Below are 15,355 nucleotides of genomic sequence, written 5' to 3'. Positions count from 1 at the left end.
TGATACAAGTTCTACTGCAAGCAGCTGAAAAACTGGGAAGTACCACATGGTGTAAAGGAAAAGTTGGTGCTAGGTTCTTGGCTTCTCTGGAAACTGTTGGAAACATCCTAAGGAAATTGGTAGCAAGAGCTGGTGAAAAGTCCTAAGAGGAAGAAAGACTTGGGGAGCAGAATTATGGGAAGGGCTAATCAATACATTAGAATAATAAGCTATTTAGAAAGATTAAACTTCACTGTTAAACAGCCTGTAAGAATTTGGAAGTTATTGTTCAATAAATTAAAAGGAGATACTGCAATCTTTCCTATAGCTTCTTCTCACTATCCAGTATAATCTGATTAGGGAGTTGAACCAGAGAACCAATTTGAACTGGTATTTATTAATAGGACAAAATTATAGTTCAGGTTCAATCTGCTAAACCTGAACTGGGGGAAAATATTGGGTTACCAGTTAAAATAAAGGTTCAGCATTTTTAAGCTCAGTATTTTAAAAATTACTTTGCTATTTAGTTATCTGTCTTCTGTCTTTTTTGCTGGGTTTGTAATTGGTTAATTTTTTCATAACCACAACTTTCCATATTTTTTTTAACCATTCCTTAGTGGTTAGGCTATCTTTATAACATAAAAGAAATATTGGTAAGCCTTTGGGTATGTTACCACTAATTAGTGTGTTTGTGCTGTAAATAAGTAGTGATAAAATAATTATTCTAAATTGTATATGGAGTCAGATGGACTGAAGTGTAGTTAAATAGACTTTAATTGCCAACTGTAATTGTGATTGAATAACTGCTAAAAAACCTTCAAAGTAACTGATGAAGCATATGGTATGCAATAACTCTATGTAGAAAGTAATGGGAGAAAAACCAAAGACTCTGATTATTGGCAGAAGAATATTCCTGGGAGAAAGTTGGGGGAGCAGACTTTCAGGTTGATAGCTCCAGAGAAATATGGACTTGCAAACAAATCAGCCAAAAAGCTTAAGTGATTTATGCACAGTCGGCCAATGGGATCCCCGCTTAACAAGAAGGGTAATGGTGGGAATACAAAATAGCCTTTCAGTTGAGGATTCTCTTCTTTGAGGTATAGCAAAAATGCAGGAACACATGAAAAAATATCAAGGCCCTGAAAGACGTACAGAATCCCTGACTAAACAAAGCTAGTGCATTAGGGGTATAGGTTTGTTCTTATACTTCTAACTTGAGTCCTGATCTTACCTTGCAAGTACAGAGGAGGGGGAGCTTCTAAATAAAACTTCACCTATAACCTTCTCCAGGATAATGGGGATAGGAGGAATACTCTAATCTTGCTGGGATGTTTCCAGGCCACAAAAGGTTCCAAATGGGATTTATTTTTCTGAAGAGTGCTTGGCAATCCTGACTGATTGTTCCCTTCATCCTGGCAGTTGGCAAACATGAGCTGACTGGGCACAAAGTGGCAGTGAAGATATTGAATCGACAGAAGATTCGCAGCCTTGATGTAGTAGGAAAAATCCGCAGAGAGATTCAGAACCTGAAGCTTTTTAGACATCCTCATATAATTAAACTGTAAGTTTTTTTTAATTTTTATTACCTCTATAATTAGCATTGTTGACCTGTAACACTCTTAACATAAAATATGAAATATAACAGTGTAAACTTAAAAGTAGAGAGCAATGTTACATTTTATTGGAGCAGTAATCCACCCCCTAATCAGCTGTCCAATTTCAGATGTATGGGATTTTTTCCAGTGCTTTTTCTGCAACGCATTTTAAGGAAACTGATTTTCTTTGAAGAGATTTTTTTTCCTTAAATCTTTGTTGGTTGCAAACTCATCAATAATCTAGTGTTCGTAAATGGAATTGCTAACAGAAATAAACACACAACCCTTCTGTCTCAACTGCTAGTTAGTATTAAGTGGTTATATTGGACCTTATTTTTCTGCTTGCAAAATGGCTGAGTAATTTGGGGTGGAGTTGAGGGGAAATAGTTCTATAGGGAGGTCTAGACTTATTCTACCCTAAAGTGTTTTTCTAGCTTCATGCCACTTAGTGCAGTATGGTGTATCCAGATGTAGGTTTACCTTTTAGAAGTTTCTTTGAGCCAGGGAATCAGTAATCTCTGGCATACATGACTTTAGTATATAGAAGGGAAAGAAGTCTGAAAGGGTGTGTCCTCACTGCAGAGTTAACTCAAGTGATTAGCCTTCAGGTATGAGCACCTGGGATAGCCTACCTCATCTGTGAGGGTCAATCTTGCAGTCAACTGGCATCCGCACTGGTACTTCTACTCATATGAGGCATTTAAACTTGTAGGATTATATCTCCTGGTACTTAGTACTGCAGTAAATTGAGCTGCTCTGGTTCTCTCCAGTGAAATGTGGGAGAACTTGTCTATCATTCTGGTCACAGGTGGGAGTAGGGGTTGGAGGAAGGCACTGGAGGACTATCAGCACTTAAGTGGCTTAGCCTGCATCCATCTTGCAATGTGTGTGGGCTCCAGTTGGAGCGTAAGCTGCATTTAGGTTTTAGCCTGTACCCCAGGATGGACTAGTTAGCTTAGGTGTTAACCACCACTATGCTTGGATGGGAAGCTTTTTATATGAGAGCTGGGTTAGGGTAACACCTAAAAACCAGAGAGTTCCACCTGTAATGAAGACAAACAGGGAAATCCTCCATTCCTAAATCCAAATCTTCCTCAGTTAAAAGACTGCAAGCTTAGACAACTGAAACCTCTTTTTTCTTTACTCTGAGATTGCAGTGCCCACTTATTTCTAAGAAATTGTTCAACACTATCATGATTTATATAGTGAGAGAGAACTTTTTTCCTAACCATTGTTTTGCTCAGTCTTAGATGTTTCTTCCCATGCAAGTGTTTAGTTGCAATGTCAAGTATGGTTTAAGCTTATTTTATCAACTAAGAATGATTAAAATTCTGTGTTTAAAAAAAAAAAAGTAATTGCTTTACTTAATTTGAAATATACTCTGTGATCTTGACCCTTCTTAACAATAGCCACAACTTTCTGCTTCTAAACATCTATTCAGCTGATCAAATCTTAAAATCGCAACATGTTAAAGGTTGAGAATTTCATGGCTAAGGTGCTGCAATATAAAATTTATTTCTCTACAAACTGGTCTCATTGTCTCTAGAATATTAGTTAAAGGTAGTGTTTCCCAAAGTGTAAGGCACATCCCAAAAGACTGAGAGGGTATAAAGTACTAGTGGGCACAGGGGATGAAAGATCTCAGATGTTTTCCAGAATAGAGTTTTATATTTTGAAAACAGTAAGACTTGTCTACATTAGGGATGTTTTTCTGGCCATACAAAACAGCTATACAAACCTTCATAGTATAGATGCAGCTCTTATTGGGATAAATGTGTTTTTGCCAGCACAGCTTTACACCAGTTACCCAGGAGACATAAGCTATACCCACAAAAGCACTTTTATGCTGGTATAAGTGTGTCTACACTAGGGCTAATACCAGCAGAGCTATGTGGGGGGAAGAGGAATTCACATCTGACATACCAGCATAGCTATAAATTCGGGGCTTGGCTACACTAAAAACTTCAAAGCGCTGCTGCGGGAGCGCTCCCGCAGCAGCGCTGCATGTCCTTCCAGCGCTGCATGTGCTCCACCTTCCCATGGGGATTAGCTTGCAGTGCTGGGAACCAGGCTCCCAGCGCTGGAGCACCGTTTATACTGGCGCTTTGCAGCACTATAACTTGCTGCGTTCAGGAGTGTGTGTTTTTTTTTTTTTTTTCACCTCTGAGCGAGAAAGTTGCAGCACTGTAAAGCGCCAGTGTAGCCAAGGCCTCAGAGTGTAGACCAGGCCCAAATCTCTAGCAGTAACAATTGTAAAGTTAACCCGGAAAACATAAACCTAGTGCAGTTGGTGCAGTAATGTCTGGCTAAGGCCAGGTTAACACTTAAAACGTAGGTTGACATGGATACTTGTAAGGAGTGTGAAATAGCTAATAGCTATACCTACATTATGAGATTATGCTGGCGTAGTTATGCCAGCATAATTTGCTGCTATAGCCCTTGTAGTGTAGACATGGCCTGAGTTTTCAGATCACCTGAATGAGTAACTGAGGTGTAAACTGTCCTATTTATTTTAGTGGGTGTGTGGTATCTCCCATCTTCTTTGAGCAGTGAAATAGTTAACAATGTTGACATTTACGTAGTGTCATATTACGAAGATCTAAACAATATATTTGGAATGAATGACCCCTCCTGTTGGGTATCCCTGACAGCATGTGTTAGGACTGAAACAGGGTGTAATTTAATTTTCTATAAGGGAGGCTCAGCTTTCAAAAGTGTTTAAGCCATTATTTCCTAAAATATTTCTAACAAGTAACAACTTCAGAAGTCCTAATAATGCAGTATATTAAAAATTTATTTGTACTGTAAGATACTAACAAGTCATTAATGATAAAGAATGAGTCACTAAAATGAAATATCTCAAATTAAACTACGTAAAACTAAATCAAACAAGAATTAACTGCTTGAATAGTCTTGTAAGGTAGAATAAGAGCCTCAGAATTCAGGATACATTAGAAATACGAGTATTAAAATGTATTCTGTTCAATATTTTGGTTGTTTACAAGTTAGCAAGTATTAATCACCCAGATGGTCTGAGCGCTCATTCTTTTCAGTGAAGCTCAAGAATAACTTGTCCAGGTATGCTGAAACTTTTTTGTTTCTCCTTACCCTGGGAAATCTTTCTATAAGAAAACACTGCAGTCCTTCCTTTGTGTCTACAAGAAGTTCGTTAATTTGTACCATGACTATACATGGCATGCCTAAACTGAATCATCACATGACTTGCTGCTTGTCTGTTTTCATCCACCATCTCCTACTGTTACCCCTACTTGTCACATCTCATCTAAATATAGACTATATAATAATCAAGAGAGAGATCTAGTCTTTCTGTTTGTTCTGGAAGGAGTAGCTGGCTTTTGTGTGCTGTAGAACTCCTACATCCTATGTTGTATAGGAAACAGAAAATAAATCCAAGCATGTTGAATAGTAGATTAGACCAACTGTTAAATTAACCACTTCTGCATTACTGTAGTAAGCGTCCTAACTTTCTGTGCAACTGTTCTGTCTCCTTAAATGCCTTCTAAACTCCTTAAACCCCTTCCTGCTTGTATTCTATAAATATATTAAATATGTTTGACTCCTTGGACAATAACAAGAATAGTATTGCATCACCAGTGATGCCCTTCGTCTCTAACAAGTACTTGTATTTTCCTAAGCTTTTTCTTTAGTTATGGAAAGGGGGTTATAACAGGCCTGAGAAACTTCTGTTCCTAATCTGCTGGCTAAAACTGGGGGTCCTACTCAGAAGCGTAAATTCTCATTAATATGCTTCCACCTGTTGCTGAAGTGGTCCCATTCCCTGAAGAGAGATACTGAAACAGGGATGTCTGAACAACTTCATTTCATATAGGAAATACTTAGTTCTAAGGTATAGCTCATATCCAATTAATTTAACGAAGCCAGTGGTGTTTTAATTATGAGTAACTAGTTGTATCTTGTGGGTGTGCAGTGGAATTAATAGATATGTTACCCTTATCAGGTACCAAGTCATCAGTACACCATCTGACATTTTCATGGTGATGGAATATGTTTCTGGAGGGGAACTATTCGATTATATCTGTAAAAATGGAAGGGTAAGAGGAACTTCAGCTCTACAAAACAGTAGATTACGTTTTATAATCGCTTTTGCAAAAATTTCTCGCTAGGTGAAGGCCTGTTCTTATCTAGTCTTGCAATTAGCAGTAGCGTGTCTCAAAATATCCTGTCCTTTTTCTAACTTAGTAAACTTAGCTCTGAAATTAACACTAATAAGTGGCATCTGCTAGTTAAAACTTACAGAATTTCATTCATTCATAAATGTAGTTTTATCTTATTTGAAATTGCACTTGCCTCTTTAATTGAAGTGATACTAATTTTAATCAGTCAATTACTGCATCTGTGTAAAGCAGACTAAATTTAGAAAGTTTAAAAATGACTTTACATAAAGGTTTTGATCAAGTTGAATTCACAAGTTTTGGTGTTTGTTTCAACCTGATGTATCAAATGCTTTTTCTACATAAAGCAAAAATAGTGACTGTGAGAGCTCTAAAGACGTTAGTTCCTAATCACATGACATCTTTGACAGTCATGCTTCTGAAATTGACTGGAATAAGCAAGTTTTGACTGTGTAATTGACTCAGTGGATAACGTTCCTTGAAAGTGTTCTGTTTAAGGCATTGCGGGCTAGAAAAATTCATTCTGGGTTCTACTGCTGGCTCTGCCACTGAATCATTGTGTGGCATTGGCTAGTCAGTTCATCTTTCCATCTGTTACTTTATCTATAAAGTGTCCAGACTTTAAAATATGTAAGTGTAACCTGTTGCATTCTTTATTTCATCCAGAGACACTTGCATGGAAATGTAATATTTATGTCTTGCAGATTCAAGAAAAATGTTGGACAGATAAGAGTATTTTAAATGGCTTCTTTTCTTTTCCTTAGCTTGATGAGAAGGAGAGTAGACGTTTATTCCAGCAAATCCTTTCTGGTGTGGATTATTGTCACAGGCATATGGTTGTACATAGAGACTTGAAACCTGAAAATGTACTACTTGATGCACACATGAATGCCAAGATAGCTGATTTTGGTGAGCTTTTATTTTATTCTAAACTTGATGATGATAAAGTTTCATCAGATGCTATTTATTAATGCAGAAAATATTCAATTATTGGAGTTCTGATACTTGGATACCAGGGTGACAGGCACAGTACAAAACCTAAGAAGTGTCCCAAAAAGAAATATGAGGACATTGCGTAGTGCAGAGTTCTCTTCTCCTTATAGGCCATCTTTGAGCCAGACATTTTCTTTGACTGGATAGAACTTAATCGTTTGGCCTAGTCTGGTAGAACAGAAGTGTCACTAAGAAAGTATTAAACTATATTTAGCATTTAATGCATGCTACTCCATTTATTCCAAGATTGACTTTTGGCAAGTTCCTTATCTTCTATGTCTTTCTCCACTTGTAAAATCAGGACAACTATCCACCTTTTATTTGAATAACTCTGTCTTCTGATCCACAAGGACAGTTCAGCAAACTTGATAAGAACCACATCATTCTAGTGAAGGGCATTAATGATGGCATAGCACTTAGTACTATTCAGTACTACTTTCCATATCTAACTATAAATTTAACTTAAAATTAAAAAAGTAAAAAGCTCTACCCTGATATTGATAGAGTATAAAACTGAAACTTAAGATAATGAAAGGTGAAAGCGGAACTAACTTCTTACTAATTCTTGCACTTGCTATATATTGTCTGCTTAGCCAAGAGAAGGAAGGTTATAGTTCTTTACTTGTACAGACTTGCTATAAAAGAGCACAAAATACAACTACAGAAAGACAATGGCAGCTAGTTTTCAGGACTGCCAGCATTAGGAAACCTTCTTGCCATATAAACATAGAAAGGTATCCATATTGCTACATAATCCTGATATTTCTCTTGTAGACATAGTGGATTATACCCGCCCTTGTAAAGCGCTTTGAGATCTCTGATGAAAGGTGCTATATAAATGCTAAGTATTCAATTATTTCAAAGGTATGGTGTTCAAATACATTGGGGGTTGGGAGTCCTGTTAATTATTTATGTCAAAGGGGATTACTACGTTTATACGCAGAATGGTTTTAGATGAACGATTACTTATTCTGTTACAGCAAAACAAAATGCAGTATTAACTGTTAAAATGGTTTTATTACCATGCATAAATTTTAGCAAAGCTGTTGAACTTATTTAACTAAGCAAGAGTATTTATAAAGAAACCTGTTCAGCTTAATAAGTATGAAAACTAGTTGAGGCACTCTTCCCTATCACTTCAGATTCAAAAAAGGGAATATTGCATTAATGCAGTAAGCCATAGCCAGAACACTCAGTCCTGTCCAAGATGTAATCTGCAACTTCCCAGTGGATGTTAAGAGATTGCACATCTCCTGCTGTAGGTATAATCATTATTCTGTTCTGTAAAGAGCTGCTATTGAATCTTGTGTTCTGTTGAAGCTATTCCTTGGACTGTTCTGTGGTAGTCTTCCACTTCAAGCATTTGGAAGCCATCACAGTTAAGAATGTTTTCTCTTGTTGAAGTCCCACCTTACTGCAGTCCTGTGTTTCCCTTAGAACAACTCAGTCCTCCATTATGTCTCTGGACATTTCCAAAACAGACTTTTCTTGCTGTGTCTTGGAATGAATGTATTTTCTCGGGCATGCCTAGATCATGTGCATACATATCTTTAGTTTTGCTCTTCAACATCAGTTCAGTAAAACTAATTTCTGGTATACTGTATGCAGCATCTTACACTGCATTGTTCTGTTCTGTACACATTTCAGTAATTTCTAAACTGCTGTACTTTATAATTTAGAAAAAGCAAACTAACATTACTCTTATTAGCATTAGTGGTTGGATTAAGATATACATACAGTGTGCAATCAGTTTGCTTTAGCTGAATATTTTAGTAGCTGCTTTTGTACACTTTCAGGTCTTTCAAATATGATGTCAGATGGAGAGTTTTTAAGAACAAGCTGTGGTTCCCCTAACTATGCTGCACCAGAAGTAATTTCAGGAAGGTAGTATCTCTTATATTCAATAAATATGTGCATGTAGTTGAAAAAATACCTTGTTGTTTAATATTAAGGATAACGACAGTATTATAGTATACAAACTCAAAGTTGAAAAATGTTGACTTTCTCTCTCTTGCTAGTTTTTGAAGTTTACCTTTACATTGATTAGTGGCCTAGTCAGCTTTAATGGCCCCTTCAGTGTCACTGTACTGTATCAAGTAGTCCAAACTGCAGTGTGTTTATGCTTTACCCAAGTCAGTTTGGTAGAAATGCAGTTTTGTCTAGAAAATTCATGTACGATGAATATCATAAACTGGCTCTATCACTTACCGAAATTTCCAAAATGATCTATTTAGTACAGTGTTTTGCCAAACAGTGGGTCCCCGCCCACGGGGGGATCACAGGAAGGTCCCAGATGGGTCGCCATGTCCAGCGTTGGATTAACCCATCCCTGGGTCCTGACCTAGGCAAATGTTGTGGTGCAGAGGAGTGGACTGGGAGAGATGGACAGCAAGCTCTTCCCACACTCACTCTGCAGCAGTAGCTTCTGTCCTGGAAGGCTGGGCCCATCTTTTTGCTCCAGTGCAGAGTTGCAGCACCATTCACGTTTGGCCTGGCTTCCCCTTTGATGTGAGGAGAAGCTAGCCAAATATGAGTGGTTCTACAACTCCATGCATCATGTTGCAGTGCCTGGAGGTAGTGCAATCTCATGTGATAGGAGCTGGCTCTGCAGGGTGAATGTGGGGCATGGTCACTCCCCCAACTCCACCAGGCCTCCTTTCCACATTGGGCTGGAATTAGGGTTGTGCTACCAGGGCAGAGGGGGGTATACATATCTTGGTGAGTTATAAAAAGAGAAAAACCCAAATGCAGTCAGTGGGTTGCCTTATTAAAAAACTTGGGAACCACTGGCCTAATGAATCGTAGTACACACTTTGGAAGTAGCACTTTATTTTCTGAAAAACAGATAAGTTCCAGGCAGTAAAGTTGGGTGTTAGTGCAAACTTTTACTGTGGCGTGTTAGGCCCAAATGTCACTTTCCCTATTTTAGCTCAATCCTGTAACTATTAAATCCACCAACACAATTAGTCAACAGTAGAGTGCAGTCAGATGTGTGACTTGCAGCTTGTGTAGGTATGCCCATGCTATCTTTAATCTAGCTAAATTGCTAAAATTCAGCAATGAAGACACAGCTGTGCTTGCTAGCAATGCAGATATGTACCCTGGGGACTGTGCAAGCTTGAACAGTCCAAGCTGAAGCCCATGCCACTGCTGCATCTTCATTGCTATTTTTACAAGATAGCTAGATTAAAGCTAACACAAGTATACAGTACCTACACAAGCTGCAAATTGTAACTCCGATTGCAGGATAAACATACCCTTAGTGTCGTCTGTTCTGGGCAACCCAGTAGCTTTCACCCCACAGCAGTAGTTACTATTGCTGAGTGTAATCCAGGCGTCTGATTTATTAGTAAATGGGACAAGGAAACGGGAACTTAATTTTCCAACCTCGCCCCAGGATGATATTTGAGGTTTGGGGATAATTTGCTACATACTTGATCTGCCTTGTCACTGTAGTATGGTCTTCCCCTCAATTTAGCACTATGGTAAATTACATAGATGGGTGATTCACACAAAGATAGAGCAGAATTCTTCTATGTATCCATCTCCTACTTGTCTGGTAGATTTCAGCTTCACAATGCCTCCCCAGAACAGTGCTGGTAGACCTCAATTTGTCTGTGTCCCTTTAACTACTACAACATACAAACAAGTTGCAAAAAGATATATATTGTACTATGCTACTATAATTTATTAACAGATGATAACTTTTTCCAGATTATATGCAGGTCCAGAAGTAGATATTTGGAGCAGTGGGGTTATTCTCTATGCTCTGTTATGTGGAACCCTTCCATTTGATGATGATCACGTGCCAACGCTTTTTAAGAAGATATGTGATGGTATCTTTTATACCCCTCAATATCTGAATCCATCTGTGATTAGCCTTCTGAAACACATGCTGCAGGTGGATCCTATGAAGAGAGCTACAATCAGAGACATTAGGTAAAACACTAATTGATGTCTAATCACAGATGTCACAGTGACGGTCCCTGTACAAATCAACAGAACTAAGAAATCGTTCATAAAAATGCTTCTGCCATACAATCTACTGTTACAAATACCTATACTAATTGAAAGTGTTTTGGGTTTTGGAAATCTGACAACTCTGGTCCCAAATGGCAAAATCTGCTTATGACTAGAATTCTATTACTAATACACTTAAAAGGTGTTGAAGTTCAAGAAATTGAAGTGTCTGTATTGATCCTTGAGGAGGGAAAAAAGATCCTGCTAAAAACTGGGATCACGGCAGAAAGACATAAAGATGTACAAATCCTAAAGAAAGATCGGTTTAATGTTAGTGTGTAATACAGGGGTAGGCAACCTATGGCACATGTGCCGAAGGCAGCACGTGAGCTGATTTTCAATGGCACTCATACTGCCTGGGTCCTGGCCACTGGTCTTGGGGGCTCTACATTTTAATTTAATTTTTAAATGAAGCTTCTTAAACATTTTAAAAACCTTATTTACTTCACATACAACAATAGTTGAGTTATATATTATAGACTTATAGAAAGAGACCTTCTAAAAACATTAAAATGTATTACTGGCACGCGGAATTAAATCAGAATGGATAAATGAAGACTCGGCACATCACTTCTGAAAGGTTGCCGACCCCTGGTGTAATACAATACTTCTCTTGCACCTTCCATCAGAAGATGTCAGTGCTTTATGAATGCTAGGCCTTATAATAATTGGGTAGGTGGGTGACATATTAATCTTATAGATTCTTTTAACGAGTAAGTACAGAGAAGCAAAGTGATGTGATGAAGGTGTCTGGGGAAGACTGTGGCAGGGTAGGGGTAGATCTGATGCCTATGCAAGTGCTTTAACCATAAGAACTGCTTCCACTCCTTGTGCAGGACAAATAGCAAAATAAATCTATTGGTTTCCTTGATTAAATGCCCTGTTACATTTTCATATTTTTAGATGAAGATTTTCATAGACTTTACTTCAAATTGTCACTAAAATTCTTGTTTCATGACACATCACTGGACAGTTATGTAGCTAGTTCAATGCACTGAAGTGACGAATCTGTTCTTCATTGTATTTTCCAGTGGATCAGAGAACTTTGAAAAATAAGGTTTCTGCTGTATTTTAACTTTTGAGTTGTGAAATGTAAACTGTTTAATCTTTGTTCTTGTATGCTGGTTAATACCAGACAGTACCAAAGGGTTGCAACCTGACAGACTTTTACCCTTTCTGTGGTAGTTCAGTCTACTAACTTTGGAGGCAGTGAGGGAAAGTGACTCTTGAATACAGATTAGAATGAACAATGGTTAACAAAATGTCAAAATTCTAGTTTCATTATATATACCAGTCCCTGTCCTAATACCTATCAAGGAGATTATTCTATATAACAGGACTAGGGACCTTTTCTTATGCACAAGTAGTATGTGGCTGTTGGGATTGGAGCAAACTGAATTTTTTTAACTAATAGTAAATTTGCCAAAAAATACATTTTTGAAGGCACCAGAACTATTTGTGAATTTGGGTCAAATTCAACAAATGCTTCTGGCAGAAAAAACATTTTTTGAAAATCAATGTTTTTTTAACCATTTCAGAACAAAACATTTTGACTATTTCAAAATTTAGCTGGACTTCTCTTTTTTTAAAAACTGAAAAAACACAACAAAAAAACCCCAAATTTGTTGTTTTTGGGTCAAATAAACCTTTTTTTGAGGTTTAGCCTATGGATCGAAAAATCAGTTATTGGTTCAGGAATAGTTGGGAGGAGAAGGGAACACCTAATGCGTGATAACCAGCAACCAGTAGACATTGTTAGAATCAGGCTGAAAATTCCAAAAATAAAGAGTTTGTGGTTTTTTGTTACCGCCATCAAGCAGTTGACAAACCTACTGGAATGTGGTTCAAGCAGAGAAATATAGAGTTGAAATATTAAGGCCATGTCTATGCTAGGTGAAAAAGGTGCCCAATACAATATAAAATCCTAGTGTAGACAATGCAAATTGTAGTTCAGTGTTCCTAGTGTATGAACCTCTGCCCCCCCACATCAAGTAAAACGTACCAGTGTGTACAAACACTTTTTAAAAAAAACACCTCTTTTTTTTTTTTTTTTTTTTTTGGTCTTGACCTGACCTAAAACAAAATAGAGCTTTCAGGTTTACTAGTAATGGTACATAATGGGTTATCCTGACATCAACAATTTTCCTTTTTAGGAACACTAATTATTAGTTTTAGAAAAGCATTTTAATGAAAGTTTGTTTTTAACTATTTGGTTTTCCTTAAAAGTTTACATAAAATCTGTGTGGCTGAATTCAAAATGACTTATTTGTATATCCAGGGAGCATGAGTGGTTCAAGCAGGACCTTCCCAAGTATCTCTTTCCTGAAGACCCATCATATAGCTCAAACATGATTGATGATGAAGCCTTAAAAGAAGTGTGTGAGAAGTTTGAATGCACAGAAGAGGAGGTGCTAAGCTGTTTATATAACCGAAATCATCAAGACCCCTTAGCAGTTGCCTATCACCTCATTATAGATAACAGAAGAATAATGAATGAAGCCAAAGACTTCTATTTGGCAACAAGCCCACCAGATTCTTTTCTTGATGATCACCATTTGTCTCGCCCTCATCCTGAAAGAGTGCCATTTTTAGTAGCTGAAGCACCGCGGCCACGCCACACACTTGATGAGCTCAACCCGCAAAAGTCAAAACACCAAGGTGTAAGAAGAGCTAAGTGGCATTTAGGAATTCGGAGTCAGAGTCGACCAAATGACATCATGGCAGAAGTTTGTCGAGCAATTAAACAATTGGATTACGAATGGAAGGTGAGGGCACAAATGGCTTTCTAACAGATGGTTATGTTTAGCTTAAAACACTAAATTGATCCCTCACTTTAGGAGGTTTGTCTTTGTATACATTTGTCACTCATTCTTTAAAAATTATAATGGAAATTAACTATTACATCTTTATCCTTTTCCAGGTTGTAAATCCATACTACTTGCGTGTTCGAAGGAAGAATCCAGTGACTAGTATATATTCTAGAATGAGTTTACAGTTATACCAGGTGGACAGTAGGACATACTTACTGGATTTCCGTAGCATTGATGGTATGTGAAGGAGAATAAATACATAACTATTGGAATAATGTAACTATAAACAATTGAAGAAACTGTAGTGGTGTAATTCAGACTTTGACACTTAAATATCAGTTAGAAATGTGGTTTGGAAGGCCATAAGGACCTGGGCCATTATCTTCACTGAGGGGAAAAAAGGTGTGGGTGGGCTTAATTTGTTAGTTAAGTTTGAGGTAAAATCTTGGCAAAGACAAGGCAGTTGTAGTTTTCACATGAGTTGACAGGTCAAGATCAAGACAACGGGTCAAACTAGTCTTAACCTGGATCTGTTAACTGCCTTGTCTCCACTAGGATTTTACTTCAGGTTAACATATTATTTCCTAGTGAAGATTGCATTCTTAGTTTTGTCAGGCTAAGTTGTCCCATACTCTGCCACATCATGTATCATATGCATGATGTATCTCTGTCTGCTGTTACTAAAACTTCTGAAATAGTTAACAATAGACACATAATAAGTGCAGTGAATCTGTTTACAATAGATAAGGTCTTAGGCTAGACAGGCTCATATAGAATGAGACACTTATGTGCAGCTCATAGGTGTAAAGTGAATATGTTTGTGGTAAATATCTAGTTCTACATTTGGGAGTTAAAGTAGGACAGAGGTAAAGTGGTCCGTTTCTGAATTTGTTCCGTATGGCTACTTTAGTTATAATGATGGGTATTTGGGGACTACATAGAAAGTAAAACTTGAATGTTATTCAGGATCACAGGACTACGCTGATAGGTAGAGGAAAGATGGTGCAACAGACTGAAAAGTTTGAACTGGAGGAGGATGTCTGGCTGAGTGACTGATATGTAGTTCAGCTTGAACTGCGCTTACGTATAGGATGGTATAGCAAGGCATAGGGTTCGTACAAGATGCATAGAAAAATATGTTGGGTAAAGACGGCTTATGCTGTAGAGTGTCTGGGTATGCAAGGAAGGCCCAGAAGAGAGGTTCGGCAAAACTTTGAAGGTAGACTTTGTCAAAGGGCGGTGTTGACATGCAAGTACAGTAACCCTGCCATACTTTCAGATCTTGGCTTTCTGAACTAATATACAGTGGTCTAGCTGTAAAATATTAGTTGAAAGACACAATATTATAGTTGTAACTCAGAAAAACCTTGGTTTGGGGATTTGCTTCACAAAAAACCTGCATATCTAATCTACAGATACCCTTATAATCCCATATACACCTATGCAAATTGACTCTTTTTTTATGTACTTGTAAAACTGATCTGTGCCTTGTAGACTAAGTAGTCTGATATTCCAAAAATAAGGTCCTCTTAAAATAAAACACTTTTTTGTTTTAACAGTTGCTCTTTCAGTTGCTTTAGTATCCTTCCCTACCCCCCCCCCCCGAATAAAAATTAAAAATCCAGTGACAGAAGACTGCAGATGAAAATCTCAGACAGAATTGTTAATAACAAATTGGGTTTTGGGGTGGGTGTGCCAGATCTAAGAGAAAATGGTTATTTACAATCTTTAGTATGGAATTCCAGTCTCATAAACTGGTCTGTGAAAAACTGTAAAGCGAGGGACAAGTTTAGTGGTGTGACAA

General features: G+C 37.6%; 1 protein-coding gene across 5 annotated transcripts in view; it reads left to right on the top strand.

Moving 5' to 3' along the window:
- The window catches only part of PRKAA1 (protein kinase AMP-activated catalytic subunit alpha 1), a 34,161-nt gene that overhangs the window by 14,875 nt on the left and 3,931 nt on the right, over positions 1-15,355 (top strand). Inside the window, exons 2-8 of one of the 5 annotated variants that reach the window (XM_032802648.2) lie at positions 1,399-1,540; positions 5,554-5,647; positions 6,493-6,637; positions 8,518-8,605; positions 10,436-10,660; positions 13,020-13,506; positions 13,662-13,788. In XM_032802648.2, coding sequence (XP_032658539.1) covers positions 1,399-1,540; positions 5,554-5,647; positions 6,493-6,637; positions 8,518-8,605; positions 10,436-10,660; positions 13,020-13,506; positions 13,662-13,788 — 1,308 coding nt within the window. Of the gene's footprint in view, positions 1-1,398; positions 1,541-5,553; positions 5,648-6,492; positions 6,638-7,500; positions 7,586-8,517; positions 8,606-10,435; positions 10,661-13,019; positions 13,507-13,661; positions 13,789-15,355 lie in introns of those variants that run through there. The other 4 variants (XM_032802649.2, XM_032802650.2, XM_075066924.1 and 1 more) reach the window with 4 other exon arrangements.

The sequence above is a fragment of the Chelonoidis abingdonii genome, chromosome 6 (genome assembly GCF_003597395.2).
Source record: "Chelonoidis abingdonii isolate Lonesome George chromosome 6, CheloAbing_2.0, whole genome shotgun sequence".
Lineage (NCBI taxonomy): Eukaryota > Metazoa > Chordata > Testudines > Testudinidae > Chelonoidis > Chelonoidis abingdonii.
Note: the sequence above shows the minus strand (reverse complement) of the source record. Positions and strands in the feature narration are given on the sequence as shown.